The sequence below is a fragment of the Lycorma delicatula genome, chromosome 2, assembly GCF_047948215.1.
Source record: "Lycorma delicatula isolate Av1 chromosome 2, ASM4794821v1, whole genome shotgun sequence".
NCBI lineage: Eukaryota > Metazoa > Arthropoda > Insecta > Hemiptera > Fulgoridae > Lycorma > Lycorma delicatula.
Genome location: NC_134456.1, coordinates 118,529,277 through 118,549,561, shown reverse-complemented (window position 1 = coordinate 118,549,561; position 20,285 = coordinate 118,529,277). Strand labels below are relative to the sequence as shown.

Sequence of the window (20,285 nt, the reverse complement as noted above, 5' to 3'; positions counted from 1 at the left end):
AAATTAGTAACCTTATTATAACAGTACAATCTTTTCAAATCAAAAAAAAAAGTTTGTTTATTATTGTACGCATGCTGATTTGTTAAATTCTAACAAAGAAAGGCGTAAACAAAGAAGAATTTTTTATTTTGTAAATTATTATATAGATTAAAAATATATTTCAAGTTTTTCTGCATATTTGGATGGATAAATACAAAAATAAGTAAAATACGATTTTAATCATATTCTAAAATATAACCAATCAATAAAAAAGATAATTTTACATACTTAATCTCATGAGTAGAATAAAAGAATTATAATTCATTCTTGTTTTCGACATCACAATGTTATGTTTAAAACCTTTTTGCTTACGATAGGTGAGGAGATTGAAGTAAAGAGACTGTCAGTAATGGGGCTTCTGCCAGATACAGAGTATTATATGACATATGATGGATCAACAACGATGCCAGCCTGCCATGAAACTGTCACATGGATAATACTCAATAAACCCATATACATCACAAAGCAACAGGTATTGGAATAGAATATATGAATATTTGTTTATATATCACTTATTTGATCAAATTACAGTTTAAGATACCATTTGTTTGATAAATGGATACTTATTTTATATTAATCGTAAATACACGAATTATTATACAACTATAATAAGCAATATTACCATCAAACTAAAATCAATAAAGTTTGCATTTTATGAGTAACCTTGTACGACTCATATGTTCTTATACAAGCTCATTACTTTGAATTTTAAAACATAATTAAGCTATCATAAATTAAGGTCATACTATAACACTAAACGTAAATATCATTGTATCTATAACTGCGAATTTTCACAAAAATCATTTAAAATTAAAAAATAAAAAATAAATAAACATGATTCTTATTAGTTGAAATGTAATATTTAATATAATAAAAGAAATGATAAATATTATTTTACGTAAAAAAAAAAAAATGATATCTAAATGTGAAATCAATGAGAGAAAATTGATTATTTTTTTTTTCATTCTTTAATACTTTATTTATAGTCGCATCAATAATTAAAATCATTGGCGACTTTTCAGTTTAAAGTAACTGTACCGGAAATAGTAGTCTTGAATAAACTCAGACCGACCATTCCTGAGACGTGTGGCTAATTGGACCCCCACCACCAAAGGATAAACGGTATCCACGATATTTAAATCTATTACCTAGTATTGAAAGGTATTTTTAAGTGTTATGTAAAAAAAACATGACGAGAACAATAATGAAAAATTGATCTTCCTTTAATAATGAATGCTTCCTATTTTGTGATGGTAAAGATGAAAATCATAACATCATTTCTCTTTATAAAGAAAGAAAACAAGCATAAAAAATTAACTATTGAATTCTTTTTCCAAGTATACTGTTATATTTCTTATAAATTGTGTTAGGTCAAAAAATATAAATTTTATTCAGTAAATTAGAAATGGAAAAATTAAAATAGAAAAGTTATTTAAAACGGAATTAATCTTTATATTTACGTTAAAAAAAAATGCATATATTTCATTAACATCTACTTATGATTCATATTAACTTCCAGGTTAATTCTTTAATATTTTATAAAAACGAACGGAAACGAACTAATCATTCACACGGTCTTGTAAGTTGTTTCAATTCCTAATTAAAAATTAAATATATATTCCCCAACTTCTAGTATATTGTACCCACCGGGTTGGTCTAGTGGTGAACGCTTCTTCGCAAATCAGCAGATTTCGAAGCCCAGAGTTCCAACGTTCAAATCCTAGTAAAGGTAGTCAGTTATTTTTATACGTACTTGAATACTAGATTGTGGATACCGGTGTTCTTTGGTGGTTGGGTTTCAATTAACCACACATCTCAGAAATAGTCGACTTGTGACTGTACAAGACTACACTTCACTTACACTCATACATATCATCCTCATTTGTCCTCTGAAGTAATACCTGACGGTGATTCCCGGAGGCTAAACAGGAAAAAAAAGTTCTAGTATATTAAAATTAATTTTTTTTATGATTTCATGATTTTTAACACACTAAAATATATATTTGAATATTTTTGTTTGGTTTTCTATACAGTTTACTATATTGAATTTACTATACTATTAAATGGCATCAAACAATATAAAAAGGTGTTAAACAATTACATTTGTGACTCAAACAAGACACAACTAAAAAAGGAAAAGAAGAAAAATTAATTTCGGTTAGCAAACATTACAACATTTTTATTTACGAGTACTTTCGAATGAATGTAAACAAGTTTAATGAAAGCCGAAATATCCAGTAAACTACTGTTAAACAACAAGGCTGTGAAAATATTTATCTAATGAAATAAATAAAAAATAATCATTCACACTTAAAATAACTGTCAAACAAGTAGCAGATGAGATTTATCTATTGTTACTTCTTTAATTTATTGTTTCTTATATCCAAAAAGATTTAGACATTATTTATGTTAGTTGAAAAGTAGTAGAATAAAAAACTTTTTATGATGTAAAATTAAAAGCTTTACCAATTAATATATTGTTAGATTGTAGGAAGATACCACTCATGGATAAAATAAATATCTCATCTTTTATTTCAAATAATGCCTTCAAAATATAACTAATAATAAATAAAATTTTAGGTATCTACGAAATAATTATTTTTGTTGCTTGAGTTTTATGTATTAATTAAACCGACATTAATAAAAAGCATACAGTAAAATATCTGGAATATTCAAATGTTCATACCAAATTAATAAAACCTACGAAAATTTATTTCAGTAAAAAAATAATAATAGTCAAAGAATTAATAAATTATTAGCAAATAAATAATAAATTATTATATATATATATTCTTATACATATATTCTACTATGTAAACTTAGAAAAAAAATCCGTAAATAAATAAAAGATTCAAGCTAGCTATCCTTTGTCACAAAAAATGTGTGAATTTTCTTTTTATGGACGAAAAACGTTTTTAAGTTATCATCGCCAGAAAAAACATATAACAAAACAAAAACTAAAATTAGATTAAAATGCCCAGAAGTGATATTTATGTATTAAACAAAAAAATATTTAAAAGAAACAAAAAATAATAAACTAAACAACAGTAATATAAAAACACAGAATAGATGGAAAGAGTCCATGAAGTATATTAAAGCGAAATAAAACCCCAGTAAATTCAACATTAAAAAAGTAAATTAAAAATACAAAAACTGACATCCGGCATACGTCAAATGACATTCTCAGACGATAAGTACCGCATGAATAAACAAATTCTTGAATTAAGATGTGCGGCCTTTATAATTCGCAAGACAATCGATAACATCATTGCATTGTTCCCCAACATAATTCGCATTATCTTGGTTTACAGGGATTACTTCCGCCACCAACCCATTCGATCGCCCTAAAGCATAAGAACGAATGTCTGTTCCACGAAGGGGTACTCTGTCTCGAACAGTTTATGCGACCAGTCTCCTAACTAGTTCCTGGAGCTAACCTAATAGTGTGAACGATATAAGCTTAGTACAATACACCACTCACTTTTGTGTCTAGCCGTTCACTTGTCATAAAGTGACCTAGCGACCTAGGTGTGGCAGCAATTCGCTGCCACACCTAGGTCGCTAAGAGCCAGCAACTACCTGTCCACCTTTTACAGCGCTTGGAGCTATTGGCTGATGGCCAACCATTTCTCGAAAACAGCCTGCTACAGTAGTGCGGTAAGAGTCTTTCCACCTAACAAACTACTGATGGCGGTTGAACAACGAAACTGAATCAAGGAACACCCACACGGTCTGACAGTGCGACTCACACCACATTGACTCGCCGTTTGTGAGCGGCAATTTCCCCCTTGGCCTTTAAGTTCCAGGGTTCTGGCCTCCCCTAGAGCGTGGCAGTCGAACTTCATGTACTCGTTCGACTGGACCTACTCGCAGACACACAGCTCATCAGTTGGCAGGCGGAACCTGTGCAGATATTGTTTTAAATTCGCATGGTTGGTGAGCACCTGCGCTCCTATTACCCTTAAAATGAACTAGATGCGTGCCATCCCCCCAAATCCTAAATATACAAGGACCTGTATAAATTTAAAAAATGACCTTCCCTTAGTCGTAATGAGTCATTCTTGCTGCCATGCTTCCAGTGCGAGGCTCTGAAGCCTCCTCCGCAGGAGATAGGCAACTCATCGAAATTTAGTTCCGGTGCATTGTGATCACCATTCTGCTCCGGTATAGGTCCAGCTTGAAACCGCATCCCAAATACCTTCCTACTGTGCATACTATCAAGCCTCTGTGCTCGATACTCCTTAAATTTAGAATAAGTGCTCTATTCCATCCAACCTGTGCGCCCAACAAACGCCGTGTAAGTGGTCATACTCTCGAAAACACCTCGGTACACCATGTACAATTGACGGCCCGACAGCCCATACACCTTCCGAGGAATCCTTCTAACTTAACTAACCTCTACCTCTACCTCTAAGTAGTACCTCTAGTACCTCTAAGTAGTACCTCTAGTAGCGGCGTCCGCCGCTACTTGTTTAATATGGTTGGTAAACAGGAACTTTTCATCAATCACCTAGGTACTTACGAACCCTAACTCGGCTGATTTTACAGCCTTTATATTTAATGTGGGGTTGTCGACTGCACGATAATTTGTCTGCGCCCTTAAGAAGCATATACTTCGGCTTGTGTACAGAAATCTTTCAATTTTGATCGTCCATACAGCTTTGCAGCTTACAAGGCCGCCCGCGCTCTTTCTTCCAGTTGTGGTCTTGGATTACCTTGAACTAAAAGAACACAGTCATCGGCGAAAGCCTCAGCCGTCACCCCGTCTGGAAATGTCAATCCCAGAAATCCGTCAAAAACTAGGTTTCACAGCAGGGTACCAAGAACGAAACCCTGTTGGCTTCCTCTGGTTACGGATTTTTCCCAAACTAGGCGCTCGTCTTTAAACAGAGCCGTGAGGTTAGACACCACAGCCTGTAGGGCTTTGGGAACATTGCGGAGTTCCAACTCATATAGGATAGAACCCCAACACAAGGAAGAAAATGCTGACTTTATGTCAATAAAAATTGCCAAAACATATTTACAGTCGGCGCTTTCCACCTCGACAACAGCATTTAAGATGCAATCGTTGGTATCAAACCCTTCAATGAATCCATACAGACCTCGATTTAGAAAACTGTTCATATCGATGCTTTCCACTACATTTCCACGACCAGCCTTTCCAGCAACTTACTGATAACTGGCAAGAGGCTGATGGATCGATAGCTGCCGACCTCTCTAGGATTATTTTCAGGTTTTAAGGCACCCTTACCAAAGCCACTTTCCAACAAGTCGGAAAGCAACCCCAGCTAATGCATCCCGAGAACAATCTGCCAAGCGACAATCTGACAGGCAAAAGATGGTGAAAAATATCTGGGTCAAGTTGGTCAATCCCCGGTACCTTTCTCAATGCCATTCGACAAACCACTGGTTTTTTTTTTAACTTCTGAAACCACCGTTAGGTAGGTATTGCTTCAGAGGATGAGATGAATGACAAATATAGCGTGTAAAAATGCCATGATTGACCCGAATTCAAACCCGGAACTTCCGTATGAAAGGCCGAGACTCTACAACTCGATCCAGAGAGGCCGGCCTGTGCTCTTAACTGGTCGAAGTTAAGAGCACTGTCATATATTGATGATAGTGTTTCATTCACTCTGCCACTCATCACGAACCACACCTTTCAGAAAATCAACAAGATCATTCGAAACATCAGATTATTGAAAGGCGGTTGCAAACAAGCCTCTTTTGCCGCACGATCAGCGCGCAAAAGATTTTCCTGAAATTCCAGTACGGCTGGGATCAAGCAGAAGCTCACAGATGTGTTACGTTGAGTCATTTCAGAGATGATAGACTGTATATCACAGACAACAGGATGTCTAGAGTACATTTCAGTATTCGTTTGCAAGGGACTCATGGAATCTGATCAGAAAGAACCTGTCAGAATGTTCGGATAAGGCCTCGAAATTTAAGGCATTATTAATTGCTAATAGCTTTGCAAAATATTAATTGTTTCGTAAAAATACCGTACTAGCGTCCTTTTTTGATACCGAGCAAGAAATCTGTTCACAGAATGGTTGAGCAGAAATCTCATTGATTTACGCTAAAGTAGTTAATTAAGCACAAACATGCAACTAATTTTTTATTATTTTCTCCAGTTGTATTGCTACAGTGTGCATTTACCGCTTCCTTCATATATAAATATTTCATTTCTAAATAACCTAAATCGCCACTCCGCCAGTCCCCGCGGCGGGATGGTAGCGTCTCGGCGTCTCGATCTTTTATCAGGAGGTCCCGGATTTAAATCCCAGTCAGACAGGATATTTTTCCATTTACAAAATTCCATTTGCATATCCCACACACAAGCTTCAAGCTTATGTGGCGATATCATCAAGAACCCCCCCCCAAAAAAAAAAAAAATACTTAACAGAAAAAAATAGTTTTAATAAAAACCATGGCATTATATTTTTGTACAGCTGAGGCATTATTTTTAAAAAAAATAGGTTATACGATTCTTCGAACAGTTTGTCGTAACAGGAATACTCAAATTTTAGATTGTCGTTACAAGGTAAGTAAAAAATAAATCTAAAGAAACGTATTAAATTCTTTGAGAGTAAATTCACCTTTCCGGTCTAAAACGGAGAAATAACAAAATTGTTTGTTACCATACTAACGTCATTTGCTGTTACCAATAATAGAGTGCTTGGTTTTAAATGAGAAATAATACTCGTAAGAAAGTTATTTGATTTATTATTACTAACTCAGTATACAAAAGTGAGGGGTAAATTTAATACGGCGATGTGATACGCAGGGTTCAGTAATTGAACGGTGATGTCACGTTATTATGAGAACGGTAGAGTGGTATATGAGGTTCTTTTTATCATTTTCTAAATATTGAAATTATTAACTCCTCATTTTGAAAACTAAGAGGACTGAATTAAAACAGAAAATTATAATTATAATAAGGTGAAATTTTGTGCAAGACTGATCAACGAAAAAAAAAATGTTAACATGAAGTTTAAATATCGATGGATTGGAGAATAAACCAAAACAAAAGTTGAAGTTATGAGTAGAGATATTCCAGTCATATAGTCTACGTATTAATAGAATTGATTATAGCCTAGGTGCATTGAAAACAAATTGTAATCCTTTTTGGTTGTAAACTTTGACAACAGTTAAATGATCAAATTACTCAATTTTTGTATTTTAACTATAAAAAAAAACTTTTAAAAAAAAAATAATATAGTCAAAATTTTTTCACCATTAAAAGAAAATATATGATACCATGTAATCTATATTATATAAAATTTTATTGTTATTTTTTATTTTATTTGGTATGTATATTGTCACAACAAATTAAGTTAAATAAACCAAATAATAAAATTTGTATGTATATATATATATATATATATATATATATATATATATATATATATGTACGTATATATACGTGATACATAAATGTAAATTTAAATTACATTTAAAAATGTAAATTTTTAACATTACATTTTTCGTATAAATCTTTATTTATAAAAAATAAAGTTAGATAATTTGATTATTTTTAATTAACTTAATATGTATGGTGAAGAATTATAAAATAAACTAATTTAATACGTTAAAAGAGAAATATATACTTAAAAACGATAAAAGGTTTTACTTGTTCATAAATAATGAGTTAAACTATTACATATAGTTAATTCTGGTAATATTAAAAATAAAAATGAAAAACCAAAAATAAATCCAAAAATTTTACGTAAAGAGGATAAAATTTTGAAATTGATTTTTCTACACAATAAAAAACAGAGAATGGTCTATAGGCCCTCAGTGTATGTTCTAGAAGTATTGACGTATCTGTCAATCTTCTCTTCCTAGAAAAGGTATTGGTTAGAAAAAAGAGAGATGAAAATTTGATGCGACTGTCTTTTCTTCTTTACACACGTTACCTCACCTCATTGTTATAACAACGAAAATAAAACAAATATATATAAACTTATAAATTGTGTGAGCAAATTTCCTTATAGTGAAACATGTTTGTTTAAAAGAGTATATATTTTCAGACCAATGAAAATATGATAATATAACTGAATAATTAATGATAATTAACCTGAACATAAGCTTGGAACATAAACTTGTCAAAATTATTAATAATAATTTTTTTTTCAAATCTTTATTTAAAACAGTTTATATGGTTGTTGGAACCTTAAGGAAATTATATCATACGAATTCACATTAAAAAGCAATCCTCGTTCAGAATCCTTAAAAATAACATACTAGCACTACGTAAAACTTCTGAAGGTAGAACATAGAACGTAAAACGTACACAACATTGGACTGTTGGAGAACTGTACTCTCAAAAGTATAACGGAAAAAATAACAATAACAAGAATCGAAAAAATAGCAGATCGGTGAAACACTTGCAAAAGAAAAAATTAAACAAAATAAAAAAAAAAATTAATGATGAATGTGAAAACAAAAACAAAGAGGAAGGAATGAAGGATTGACTAACTATACTCGCACAAAACTCAACGGGTGTAATTACACAAGAGAGTAACTAAGGTCCAGAATATGTCGCCGCTTGTCTTCTAACTCACCTTTGTCCATAAGGTTTACGGCCAAGTGGTTTACGTGATGATTTAGCCGAAGTTCATTTTTCAAACTGAAACGCTAAATTTCTTCCTTTATGTACCGATGACCCAAATATTAGAGGATTTTACTTTTTTTAACTAACTACTGCGCTTAGCATTTCACTAGTTTATTCTGAAACTGCTGTATGATTTCAAAACATGTCTTGCTTGCCGTGACCCATACTTGAACGTCATATGTCCATGTTGGTTCTAAAATTACAAAGTGTAAAAGTAGTCAAATTAGACAAAAGGAACTTAGACCTCCTGCCCAGCAACCTTTCCTTGGACTTCATATTAAATTCCTTTCCTCTTTTTTTTACTCACATGAACCTTTACGTCAAACGACGATCCAAGTAAGACCGTTATACTTTCAGCATGCGGGATTAAAATGACATCTAGTTGCACCCGTGGGCAAACTCCTTTCCTCATTGGAAATGAGGAAAGGAGTTGCTTATTCTTCTGTTTGTCATATAAGCTTGGTTATTTGTGGATTATTTACTATATCTGGTCTTGGATTTATTGGTTCATTATCCTTTATTAATGAGGAAAGGAGTTTGCCCACGTTTGCCTGATTAACCCTTATCTTTCATGTTTCTAGTTACCTGTTGATTAGATTTAATTCGGATTGTAGATTAGTTAAGGCCAGAGCTGAGTTGGGAAATCAACAGCCAGAGTAGTCTTGTCATCGATAAAAGAAGCGATAAAGACTCCATTTTCAACCGGTATCTCGGCAGTGAAGTGTTATTATAATATAGGTCTCAAAGAAAATGTTACATTTTATTTTTTTAAATAACTTAAAGTTGTTTATATACGCATTCACTACAAACTTACGTAAGAAACAACTGTTCAACATTACTAAGATCGTTGACGGTTCCATTGGCAGCTCTATCCTAGAAGGAAAAAATTAACTTCCAATTTATTAGCATCAGTTTTGTATCATTCTCCATAGTGGATTCTCCACTAGGCTATACCTTATCATTTCCTTAAAACCCTATTGTCATGTCTTAAAATGGAAGACATACTTCTTCTCTCTCCTTTTCAACTTACTCACTCATCCTTCAAATACATCTTCAGGTACAAACTTTCTCTTAATGTTTTAATATAATATAATATAAACTATTTTTATAGTTAATTGTTTTTGTCGGATTATTCTTTTTAACAATCAGTAGTATTTTCCATTTTGTCAACTGCGTAACATGTAAAACCTGAATTTTAATCCCATAATTTCCCTTTTGAGGAGGGAAATAAAAAACTACTAAATAGAAAGCTTAGTAAAAAGTTGAATTCAAAATAAAACAAATTTTCTCATAAATTTTAGATTCTTGTTATTAGGTCTGCATAATAATCATTAAAAATACTTCCTAGAATACTTTGAAATTATTAAAACAACATTAAGAATCTATTTTTCCTTTATTGAATGGAAAATTAAAAGATAAACAAGTAACACAGCTTAAGTTTAACGGTGAAGAATAGTAAACTTAGTAAGCTGATGATTAGCATCAGTTTATTAATTAAACATAGGTAAATTTATTATACACAGTTTGTAAAAGAACTTCACGGTTTCAATTATTATTTAAAAAGTATTATATTTAAAGTATTGCTTAAATGAGTGTATGTTTTGAAAGGGTAATTCTGAAGCTTTTTTCTGGTGTTTAATAAACTTTGATATGTGTATCATTCTTTGCCCTTCACGTGTCTATGAGGTAATCCAGCTGTTCCCACGTAGTCACCAGCATGTCGTGTGTAATACATGCTTTACTATCACAACAATCGTCTCCCGTTGGTGGCTGATTTCAGGAATTTTTCTTTGAATAAACAATGTTTTTCACATGCCCTTACAAAAAAATATCTAGTGAGGTCACGTCTGTGCTCCTTGGTTGCCATGCGATTGACCTTATTTTCCAAACCACCTGTTTTGATACCGAATGGTTAATGCGGCACGGACACGGTTGCTGTAATGCTTGGGAGAAATCATCTAGCTAGAAAATTAATTCTTTTTGTTATTCAATATCGTCAATCTGTGGAAAGACGTAAAGTTCGATCATATCACAAAAAATAACCCCATTAATTCTGCTTTTTACAAAAATGAACAGGTCCACAATAAGATTATTCCTCAGACCACAAAACATTAACTTTGGGAGAGTCACGTTGATATTCGATAATTTCATGCGGAGTCTCTGATTCCCAAATCCTAGGATGTGTCGATTTGCTGATCCACTAATACAAAATGCTACCTCATCTGAAAACATGACATTTTTCACATAGTTCTCTCTTTTGTCAGTGCTGTAAAGCCATAAAACTGCAAACTCCAATCTTTTCACTTTGTCTCCGAGTTATATTTTATGTAAAAATTTTATCTTATACACACGTAGTCTAAACCTTAAACGCACCGTTTTGCACACTCTAGATTTAGGTGTCCGTTTCCTATTCTCTTACTGATTAACTGCCTGTTTCCTTAAACTGATTAACCACTGGACTATTGATTTATTCTTAGGCACGGTACCGCCATATTCACGTCGATAATTACGCTAAACTGCGGTAACCGATCTTGTTTCGATAGACCAAATCACGCGCTAAGAGTGATTTGGTCTATCGAAACAGCTTTCTGACCTTTCTGACGACAGCTGAGCTTTCTGCTGTTGTCATGACTGAGAGCGAGACTACCGACCGGTTACGCAATAAGAGTCACACAGGCTGCCAACCGCGACGAATATTTGTAATAAAAATACTTAACAATATAACGAAAATAAATATGAAAACCGGATGCTTTTAACTGATTCCATTATCTCTTTACGATTTTTTGTACCAAGGAGTTCTTTTATTAAAAAACCCGTAAATTTAAGTAGCTAAAACATTATGCTGTACTACCATACTTTGGAGTCAACAAATGAGTCAGAAAGTGAGAATTACATCCAGAAAAACCCACGGAAAATAGGCCTAAAATAAATATTTTTGACTCAATTAAATAGAGATGCCCTAGCAAGAAACATTTTTATATTACTTTAAATTTTTTTTTAACTATTGCAGATTTTTCATTAAAAAAAAAAAAAAAAAATATTTACTATAGGAAATAACACTGTATAAACTTTAAGCTGATTTTTTTAGTAGTTTTTGAAATTATTTTTCAATTTTGTTTGATATATTTTTGTATCAGCTAATTAAATGTTTTAGATTTAAACACACAGGTAATGCTATGAAATATTGTTTTAAATGGAGATGCTTTTTCTGTTTTAATCAATGTATAGTGAGGACATAAATTGAATTTAACAATAGTTTACTTATCGACCATTTAAATAAAAGAAGTAAAAGAGGGAAGTAAGGTGTAGTTAAATCATAAACGTGCATTAAGCTATTCGAAAAGGAAGCAGATATATAGTTCCAAATGTTGAATAGTACGTGCTGAGGATAATGTAACTAAACAATAAATGTATGCTAATATAGAAAAAGTGAAAAAATTATATAAAATGGAATAGCCCTAATGTTTCTAAAATAGTTTTGAAGTGTCGGTAAAATATTAACCTATCCTCAGTTTTCAAGACACGTTGAGAATGTGAATGTTCTCTTAGTAAATCATTAGAGAGATTTTTGATACATTACACAGAGTTATATTAACGTGACATGAAAGGCAAATATTTTTCTTAGCTTAAGGAAATTAATATAAGTAAAATTAAGCTTACAACTGATACACATTTTTATCGAATCTAATATTATTTTGAAGGAACAGAATTTTATAAATACATTTGTGATAAGCAGCATTTATAAAAATAAAAAAAAATAATTATAAAATAAAATAAAAAAATGGAAACTGTAAGTTCATATGACATTTAATTTTATTCTACTTCGTGTACTCTTTTTAGTAGTTTTAGGTTAAAAATAAATAAAAATTTAACTGGAAGTTCATTGTGTAATAGGTAAACTGTTAAAATAAATTGTTAAACTGTTAAAATGTAAACTGTAAAATTATCAGAGTTTAGAATAAATAATTGAATTTTATTATACCCCAGATTTTATAATCTGAAATAAATACCCTCATTCTAAGTCAAGTCAAATTTCCAGTCAAGTTAATCTCAGAAATACACACATACCTCCTTCATATATAAATATATATAATTAACTTAAAAGTTAAATTAATTATTCTTAATTTATAATTAAGATGATTTTCTCCAATATTTTATATTTTTATTAAATTATAATTATTTTAACAGATTATTTTTAAATTTGTGATGGTAGATTATAATTTAATAATCTCATATACATGTTAAAAAAAAAACTAAAAAAGGAAACAAATTTTAACATTGAAAAGAAAAAATGTTACACTTCTAAAAAAATAAAAAGAAATTATATGTTAAATGAGCTAGTTCAGTTTTAAGCTCATTTTTGTAAGCTGCAACTTTAATGAATTAAAGTTGTAATGATTAGATTCAGTACAGCTGTCGCTAGAAGATAGAACAAACTATTTTATCATATGCTACGAGATTTACTTTTAACGATTTAAATGGTATATTCTGGTGGATGAACTTTTTGGTTCGAAAGGCCCTCATGATTTTAATAGGCTTAAATAGGTTGCAGCAACATAAAAATATGTAGTAATATTAACAAGGATTGGGGAATACCATTAATACCAGTAAAACGAAGCAACGAGAAAAAGTCTATTAACACATACACATTAAAAATCCTCGTAATTACTAATTCTTTTTTATTTATTCCGTAATAAATAGGAATTTAAAAAATGTATTTCCTTTCATATTTCTCATCAAAAAACACCTTGGATAAGGAATAATATAAGAAAGCCTACATAAATTAAAGAAAATTTATTTTCCACTAAGGAAAATTTTAAATCGATAACTTTTAAAAGGACATCAGTTAGAATTTTCTACAAAAAGACAACATTGCTTTATGTATAATCAATTAGAATAAAAATTATTTATGAAATAAATTTTCAGTGACAATTGCACCCGCAGTAAAAATAAAACTGTTTCATAATATAGTGTAAAAATAATTTTTTTTTTATTTTAAAATCTTTCTATTTGAAGTAGCATTTTGGTTTAGACACCACAATCTTTGTATGTTTAAAGTTATTTTGAACTTTTAAGAAAAATACAAATCTATTATTTTACTTAGCCCCATAAATATTTTGTATTTACATAATATAAAAAAAATATGTTATTTTTATAATGTTATATTAATTTCATGGATATGTATTTGGAACGATTTTTAAAGTGTAATAAATGTTGAAAAAGGTTAAATAAATTATTATCAATTTTCTGAAATTGGTTTTGACATAAATATGAAAAAAAAGTTGAAATTATATAAATTAATTTAAATGAAAGAGGGTATGAAAATATATTCCAAAGTGAGAGATTATATGCAGTAAATAAAAGCTTGAAAATTGTATTAAAAAAGAATTACAAAAAGTTTATTATGTAAAATAATAGAATTAAAGTGATAAAAAGATAATAAATATTAAAAACATTGAGTGTAACAGAAAATAAGTGGGCGGAGTATTATAGATTATTCCTGACAATAAAGAAGACAAGTATGATTACTAGCAAGTTAACAAGCAATTTCTCTAAGAGAATTTTCCCGCTTTTCCGCATTACAATCCCATCATCTTGTCAGGCTGGTTGTCTAAGTTTTCATTTTTGGCATTTACCTAGATAAGCAACCCTTTCTGTTTCGTTTAACTAGAACAATTTTCCTGATTGAACGAGGATGAAAATATTATTAAAAGAAAATTAAATTCACTTGTTTCAGTTTAAAACTTGAAAACCAATTTTTCCTTTATTCAGTGTAAATATAAAATATTTAATTTAGTTTTAAAACAACTTAAAACCTTAACAGTATTTTTCTGAGCTTTAATAATACGCTTACGTTCGTATCTTCTTTCAATCTCACTAGGCAGCTTGTATAATATAAATACAATCTCTTCTATTCACTACTTGTTAACAAAGATACTTATAATTTACAATCGTTTGTAAATTAAATAAAAATGTTGGTTGCTAGAATAATTTAATTAAAACTAAAATAACCCCACACACAAAATATATCTAAATAAATAAAATATTATTTTTATTTCTTACAATTTAATAGATATAATTACTTTAAAAGAGGATTATATTATGGGTTTGAATTCCAGACAGAGAATTAATTAGTATCACAGAAGCTTGACAAATACTGACTCGATGATGATTTTTAGTGTTATTATACTTATAGACAGTAATCGAAATCCACCAGCATTAACTACAACCTTCATTTTTTATATATACAAAAAAGACCAAATCTTAGCGTATTTGAATATTATGAAATAAACAAACACATGCCTGCGATATTCTAAATGAACAGACGTATCTTTATTCATTGTATAAACGTATCTGTTTAATTAACAGAAAAGAAAGTCCTGCTAGTAGTAACTCTGACTGATCAGGACGAGAACAGTAACACCAGTCACTGAAAACGTTTGCAAGGGAGTTAATAAAAGTGATTTATTATAAAATCTAATTCAGTTTGTGGTTATAAAACGTTAACGTATTTAAATTAATGTTAAGGAGTGAACAAATTAAATATATCTATAATTTAATATCGACGATTTTTTTTTTTAAATTATATTTTTTGGTTTCATCTATTCAACATTATGTTTTGCTGTTTATATTTTATAATGATTAATAATTGAAGAAGGAAATAAAAAAACTTATATATTAATTTTAATCTAATAGACATTATTTTCAGAGAAATATAGTTAACAATCCAAGTAGTGCTCCGATATCAAAAGATAATACTGCTTAGAAGCTTTCTAAATTCTCCAAAATAAGTAATAAAACTGGCATTTTTTATTCATTTTTAAGTAAAACTATAAAACATTACGGAAAAATATTTGTAAATTTTATCATAAATTGTTTTTCAGTTCTATAATCGTATGAAATATATTATTGTAGTTACACTATAATCGCTGAATACTGATTATTCCCACAAATACTATTCTAAAATCAGTTTTCAATATTGTTTTATCCTGAATCAAAATTGTTATTATTATTATTACAATAGATAGCATTTTACTTTCCAGCCTAGCGCTATATCAGAGCTTTAGCTTTAGAAGGGAAAGTACTGTAATCGGTCCAATTTGGGAATATGTGTTCTTCAACTAATCTTTACGTTTTGAAACTTAAGAAATACCAAAAAACAACACAAAAACCGGATGGAAATGTATATCTCCAGAACTACTCGACCGATTTTGACCAGACTTGGTCAGATTACTAAGATTATAAGGGGAATTGATGCCATTAAATTTTTAACTTAAAAGATCAAGGGGGTGAGGCTGTAGAGCAAGGTCACCTCAGTATCTCGAGATTTTACGTAATTAAGGTCTTGTTTTTCTTAGACAGATTTGTTAACAATTAAAAAAGGTAATATTTAAAAAGGTTTTTGCAAAATCGCACCCCTTCTCCAAAAAGTCTTCTAAATAAACTAGTGGCTAAGTGGGTATAATGCATCATCATTAATACCCACTCTTGCCACAAGGAGCGCTAGGTAGCACTGACGTACAGCTGCTGTAGTCGTTTCACTCTTTTTTCTGTTTAGCCTCCGGAATCAACGAAAGATATTAATTACTTCAGAGAATTAGTGAGATTTATATATATGAAGAATGTAAATAAGTGTAGTATTGTAGCGACTCAGGTTGACCATTCATGAGATGTGTAGTTAGTTAATTGTTGTTAGTTAATTGTAAATTAATACTAGGATTTGAACCTTAAAATTCTCGACTTTGTAATTAGCTGATTTCTAATGACGAGTTTAACCACTAGATCAGCCCGGTGGGCTCTGCAGTCTTCCGCTATGTTGTAACGTTACAGGTGAGCGTAAGAATTAAATAAATGAATGAATTTTATAATATATAAAAGTATTTAAAGTGTCCTCTAGTGCTGTCACACCCGCGCGAATGAAATACAGTATGGGCAAGCGCTTTAATTAGAATCATTGAATTAAATAAAAAAATTAAATTTAAATAAAATGATAAATATTTTTAATTAAGTTGTGTGTGTAAGCCGTGCATCAGAAAAAAGCCGCGTGACGGGAGAGTCCTACAACTTTGTTGTCAGCTTTTTTATTAAAAAAATTAAATATATAATTTTTTTCGAAATAAAATATCCATTAGACGGCTGTTAACAATGCTAATTTAATAATCGTAAATACATTCACTTACAGACTGTAAGAAAATTTGGTGACTTTCTTTTTACTTTAATGGAAAATTGTTGCATACCATTCTTCCTCACCGTTCCTTTTAGGCTTAAGAGTCAACTTATAATAAATTTTTAATTTCTATGACATCAGACCGTATCCTTTATGACCTTCCGACTCTTTAAATGGCACTAATCTAAATGACTACTTGTTATCCATCTATATAAAAATTTTTAATTTTATTAACTTAAGTAATAAAATAAAATATTTTTTGTGGTAGTAGTTGGGTAGAAAAATTGATGAAGTTTTGACAGCTGAGTAAGAATGATAATTAAACTCGTACTTGCTCTGACCTGTCAAATACTTATTACCAGCCTAAATAGCCCGAGTTTGTAGAAAATCTTATCCAAGATTTAAGAATTATGGGATACTTTCCCAATCGGAGCATACAATTTTAATCAACAAGCTTCGGGGATTAAAACTATTAAGAACAAATAATATTTATTTCACATTAGTTCCTTAGTATTTGGAGTAGTGTTTTCAAAAGAAATTATGTACACAGAAGAATAGTTATTAGTTCTCTTTCTAAGTAATTTAGGGTAACTTGAGTTAATGAAGGTAACATATCTGTGAAATAAAAAACCTGACAGCTAATTTTTATATGTTTGCACTGAAAAAATTGAATGAATTAGTCATAATGCTAATGACAAAACAGCTGGTTTTAGTCATATGATTAATAATTGGTCTAACTTTTTTAGATGTATTTTATAAACACAAATTTTGAGACCAATGAAAGATTTGTTTATAATTTTTCTTACGTATTTCGTATTAAACCTACGTTTCTCTTTCGTCGACGAATATACCGACCATAATATTTTTGTGTGGTAAAATACATCATTATTACAAAAAAAAATACTTCAGTTTGAAAATAAAAATTATAATATAGCATAATAGTTTTCTTTTATAATAAATATTTGTAAGCGTTATACTATCCTTCCTTTCATTTAACCAATACAAAGGCTTTCTAGAGATATTTTCGCTATTTACACTTAAGTTAATAGCGTGTCTCTTAATTAGAACGGTTCAGTGTGACGACAGAAACCCCGTTATTATTACAGCCTGACAAAGGTCTCATTTACATAACTCTATCGTAACCCATCCTCACTTCACAGGTACCGACTCATCTCAGTTTTTGCTCGCTTCTCTTCACCCTTTTATCTTTAATTTTTGTTATACAAATTAGTCAACGATATCCCTATCTTTTAACTTTAGATCATTTATTATTTTTTATTCATTAATTCATAGGGAAAAAGTATCTTAAACTTTTGTACTTGTTTATAAATAAGAAAGTTATTTTTATTTACGTATTTTTTGGAATTGGATAGATATATCATAATCTAAAAATGTTAAAGTTTTTCTTAAATTTACATTTTTGTGAGTTGTAATCAACTCACAAAAGTATTAGTTAATTTTAAGTATTATATAATTATAATTTATTTTTCTAGAAGTTAAGTTTGTTTTACCAATTTATAATGCCAGCATAATTATTATTGAAATAAATACATCTAAGCAATCAATAGATGTATTTTAATACCTGTATTTACGTGTCTACAAACATAAATAATCCATTTATAGTTTTAAAATAACTTTAGAGCAGCGCGTAAGAATAATTGGTGTGAAAACACAGAGACTGAAGGGCAAGTAACTTAGCTTTCGAAAATACAGCGGTAAGAAACCGAATTAGTTACATTATTGACTCACGATAGATTTATCTCAAGTAAACTTCAACTACGATTCAGTAAATGAAATTTCATACAATCTCCCTTGACTGATACGTAATATCATCTCAGTTGGTTATTCCTTAATCTTTTTAAATTAGTGTTCCATTCATTCCTTGGTACCACGGAAGCCCTTCCCTGTGTAAGTGTGTGTGATGTGAGCGTACTTATGCGCGCACGCGTGGTGCATGTGTAACTCACTCTGACGAGAGATGAAGACGTAAATAATAAATAGTGCGAAATTACTGTGAACTGGTATCCATAGATAACTTAATAATAATATTATTATTACAATAAAATATTAATAGAAAATCTCTCTTCGCATGAACGAAAGGATCAATTCGTATTCCAATTATTTTCGGTACGCAAATTCATTATAACTCTTGGTTGTTATTGCTTACTCAAGAGATCTGATGTGTTGGTTATTTTAAAAGCATTAAAGTGTTTTTTCCATGATCTGACATTTTAAGCTTTATATTCCAAATTCCATACGCGTATACACCTGTCACCCTACACTATGTTTTCAATTCAAATAATATTTGTTTTTACTCCCTACTTTTTTATAACGACATAAATAAATATTTTTATGGTTTAAATGATATTATAGTTTTTTAATAAGTTAAACATCTCTCTCTCTCTTTCTCTCTCTCCCTCTCTCTCTCTCTCTCTCTATATATATATATATGTATATATATATATATACGTATATATATATATACGTAAGTAATCAGAATTGTTTTCTTCAAGAGTAATGATGTTCATTATACAACCAGTTCCCGTACTAAATAGCATAACATTTACGGATGACTATTATCTGTATTTTAATGAGCTTCTTAACTTGATAAGAACGGAGTATGTGAACCAGTAAAGAATTTGATGGAAAACTACTTCATTCCTCACTACCTTTAAAGAAGTTGTGATTGAGAAGCTTTATTACTCTTCAGAATGTCTATGCCATTTTTAGTCTTGGATCTTATTCTTAGAATTTTTAGTCTTAGTCTTACATCTGATCTCCTGCGATATCGGAACAAACGTACACACAGATTAAAAATGAGATTCAGAGAAAAATTTATTTAAAACATCTTTTTATAAATAATCATAAGTTGAAAGTTTTTTCAATAAATTACTCATTTTAAAGCAAATAATTTTTTTCCATTATTTACCATTACAATAGTGCATTAGGTAAAACACATGATGGATTTCATTTCAGAGATAAAAAAATAAATATCTGTTGTAATCTCTAGAAATATATATACGATAAAATTTCAGAATATTTATCAAGATTGACAAATATTTTATGGTACACTTTGCATATTCAATATCTGGCATGTCTGCTTTTATTTTGGAAGATTTAATGCAACTGTTATCTATTTATTTTAAATCAATTGATTATATGTTTTCGATTATTTTTGACTATCAATTTTCATATGTAATCTATGTATTTTAAATCATATGATAATTTTCATATTATTCCTATATAATTTATTTTTTTGAAAATCTTAGCCTTACTAATATTTTAGTTCTTTTGAGGAAGTGTTCACGGTCTATGCATATACATATTGATCCTTACACAGAAGGAAGAAAAAAATACTTTTAATATAGTTAATATAATATAAATCTTGTATCTTTCCTTTAAAAGAGCTGTTGGAAAATAATTTTTACTTATAATTTTTTTTTAAATCGAACATAATAC

At 30.0% G+C, this 20,285-nt stretch overlaps 1 protein-coding gene across 1 annotated transcript in view; it reads left to right on the top strand.

The window, feature by feature from the left end:
• Nucleotides 1-20,285, top strand: part of CARPB (Carbonic anhydrase-related protein B) — a 512,938-nt gene that overhangs the window by 396,825 nt on the left and 95,828 nt on the right. The window contains exon 8 of the mRNA XM_075357939.1: nucleotides 357-511. Coding sequence (XP_075214054.1) covers nucleotides 357-511 — 155 coding nt within the window. The remainder of the gene's footprint in view (nucleotides 1-356; nucleotides 512-20,285) is intronic.